The sequence below is a fragment of the Notothenia coriiceps genome, unplaced genomic scaffold (assembly GCF_000735185.1).
Source record: "Notothenia coriiceps isolate Sejong01 unplaced genomic scaffold, NC01 NC01_scaffold00026150, whole genome shotgun sequence".
Classification (NCBI taxonomy): domain Eukaryota; kingdom Metazoa; phylum Chordata; class Actinopteri; order Perciformes; family Nototheniidae; genus Notothenia; species Notothenia coriiceps.
In genome coordinates this window covers 5,524-7,652 of record NW_011358851.1, presented here as the reverse complement: position 1 = coordinate 7,652, position 2,129 = coordinate 5,524, and the positions used below count along the sequence as shown (strand labels likewise).

General features: G+C 42.5%; 1 protein-coding gene across 1 annotated transcript in view; it reads right to left on the bottom strand.

Annotated features, from left to right (window-relative positions):
* Window positions 1–178: 178 nt before the first annotated feature.
* LOC104956616 (mannosyl-oligosaccharide 1,2-alpha-mannosidase IB-like) overlaps window positions 179–2,129 on the bottom strand; it is a 6,010-nt gene continuing 4,059 nt past the window's right edge. The window contains exon 2 of the mRNA XM_010784129.1: window positions 179–2,124. Coding sequence (XP_010782431.1) covers window positions 1,989–2,124 — 136 coding nt within the window. The 3' untranslated portion in view covers window positions 179–1,988. The remainder of the gene's footprint in view (window positions 2,125–2,129) is intronic.

Here is a 2,129-nt window from a genome sequence, read left to right as displayed (position 1 = left end):
GAAGTTGTTGTTGCTATGGAAACAACGTGACGGAAATTAACGGAGAAAAGTCATATCTACATATAAAGACGGAGAAAGTAAACTATAAAGTTTACAGTTAAGTGTTAGCACCCCCCGAAGAGGCACAAGCTCTTACGTTGATATTGGAGTTTTCAATAAATATAAAAAAAAAACGAATATCCGAATAACGAAATTGAAACCCGAATAGTACTCCAACGAACGAATATTCGGATATTCGGGTACAGCCCTAGTTGTTTCTTAGCATGAAATTCACCCGTGTGTTTTTAAAAGAGGCGCATAACTGCTTTATGCACACATTGAAAATCAGCAGAGTTGTTTTGGTTGTTCTCTAATGTAATATTTAGTAACAGACTGTATTATCTATTATCTGAGCAAAGCAGTAAATCCCTCGCACAGCTTCAGATGAAACAGAGAGAGTTGTGTGTCGGGAGAGATAAGAGAGCCAGATTTCTTTTTTCTTTTTTTTTAAGATATGATGATGGGGACGAAAAAAGGTGACTTGAATCTGTACAGTAGTTATTCGTCATGATTGTTTACTGAACAATAAACCCAAAGGGGACATGCTTGCAGCTTTATAATGTACATTTAACAGGTGATATATATTTCTCAAAAGCTCAAACTGTGATTTAGAGATTATCCAAAAACTTGGACATTATTAAATGAATGTTTTGAAATTAGCCTTACCTCTTTTCTGGAAAACCTCAGAAACAAATCCTCAAGAGTGTAATAGGTTTTGTTTTAGTTAAGGAGAATGAAGGTTACAATGGACAAGAGAAGAGAAGGAATGAGAAGCGAAGAGACAATTAAAGCAGGAATGAAAAAATAAGTGGTTGTGAACGGTATAGTTCATACAATTTACGTGATATACGGAGCGACTGTTGCATGCTGGGAGCTCAGCAGGGAGCCTATATTCAGCTCTTTCAGTGCTACACTTCTATTTCCCTCTTCTTCATAGTCTTCCCATACAAAGTGCACAAATCAATGATTTACAGCAGAGGTTATCTTACCCACACACACCCACACACACACACAAACAGACACTCATACAGAAGCATTACTGGATCCTTGAAAAATGTGTTCTGAGAAGGCGAGAAATAAGAGAACAAATTGAGGCGATAAATGGACAGGAAAAAGGTGGCGGAAAATGAACAAATGTAGCAGCACTCGGTGACGTTTATATCTGGGAGAGGAACTGGAAAGATGTCGAGGTGTGTAGAGAGAAGATGGAGAAGCTGCTGCTGTCCAGGTGGAGTTACTGTTCACGTACAATGGTCCACTGTTCTGAAAAAAGGAGGATTAGAGGAGTAAAAGGAGGAAGAGGAGGAGACACAACCCGCCCTCGCACTGATGATGTGACGAGCTGCTAATAGTTCCAGGTCAAAGTCCATCAGATGAAGATTAAACAGGAAGTGGAGTAAGAGGAGGGTTCAGGGAGAAGCGAAGGGCTTTCATTCAACCCTGTGTCCCCATGAGGCCAAACAAAAAAACACATCAACAGACCCTGTAAAGTCCTCAAGTCAGTCAGTCTGGAAAACAAACACACACTTCCATCAGCACAGTGTCAAACTGACTGTAATCCTTCACAGAAAACCCATAATGCCTCAGCTTGAGTCTGTATGGGAGTAGAGTTTGGTCACTAAAAATAATAACAAAAAAACAAACAAATCGAGCCTTAATTAGAGCTCGGTCCTTCAGAGTCAGTTCAAGCCAGTCGCGAGGCTGAGCAGCAAAAAACGCCGTCTTTCAGAGAAGACAGAGAGAGTCAAAGAGTAAAACATAGAAGAAGAGAGAGAGGGTCTCTACGTCCCCTCGGGAGGCTCTCCATCATTCCTCTGGTTGATGTCTGCAGTCCAGAAGCAGTAGAGAGTCTGTGGAGCCGAATGTAACTTTGTCCAGTGTTGGTGGGTTGTTTGTCGTTCAGACAGGTGGCGCCCCCTGCTGCTGTGGAGGAGAACAACACTTCCTGTTTACTGCTGAGACGGCTCGCTGCCAGGCAGGGTGATGTTCCCCAGGTGGAGCACAGGCAGCGGGTGAGCCTCCGTGTTGAAAACCCAACTGTCAAAGGGCATCAGGTCGTCGCTGGAGAACAGCAGGTACAGATACCTGAG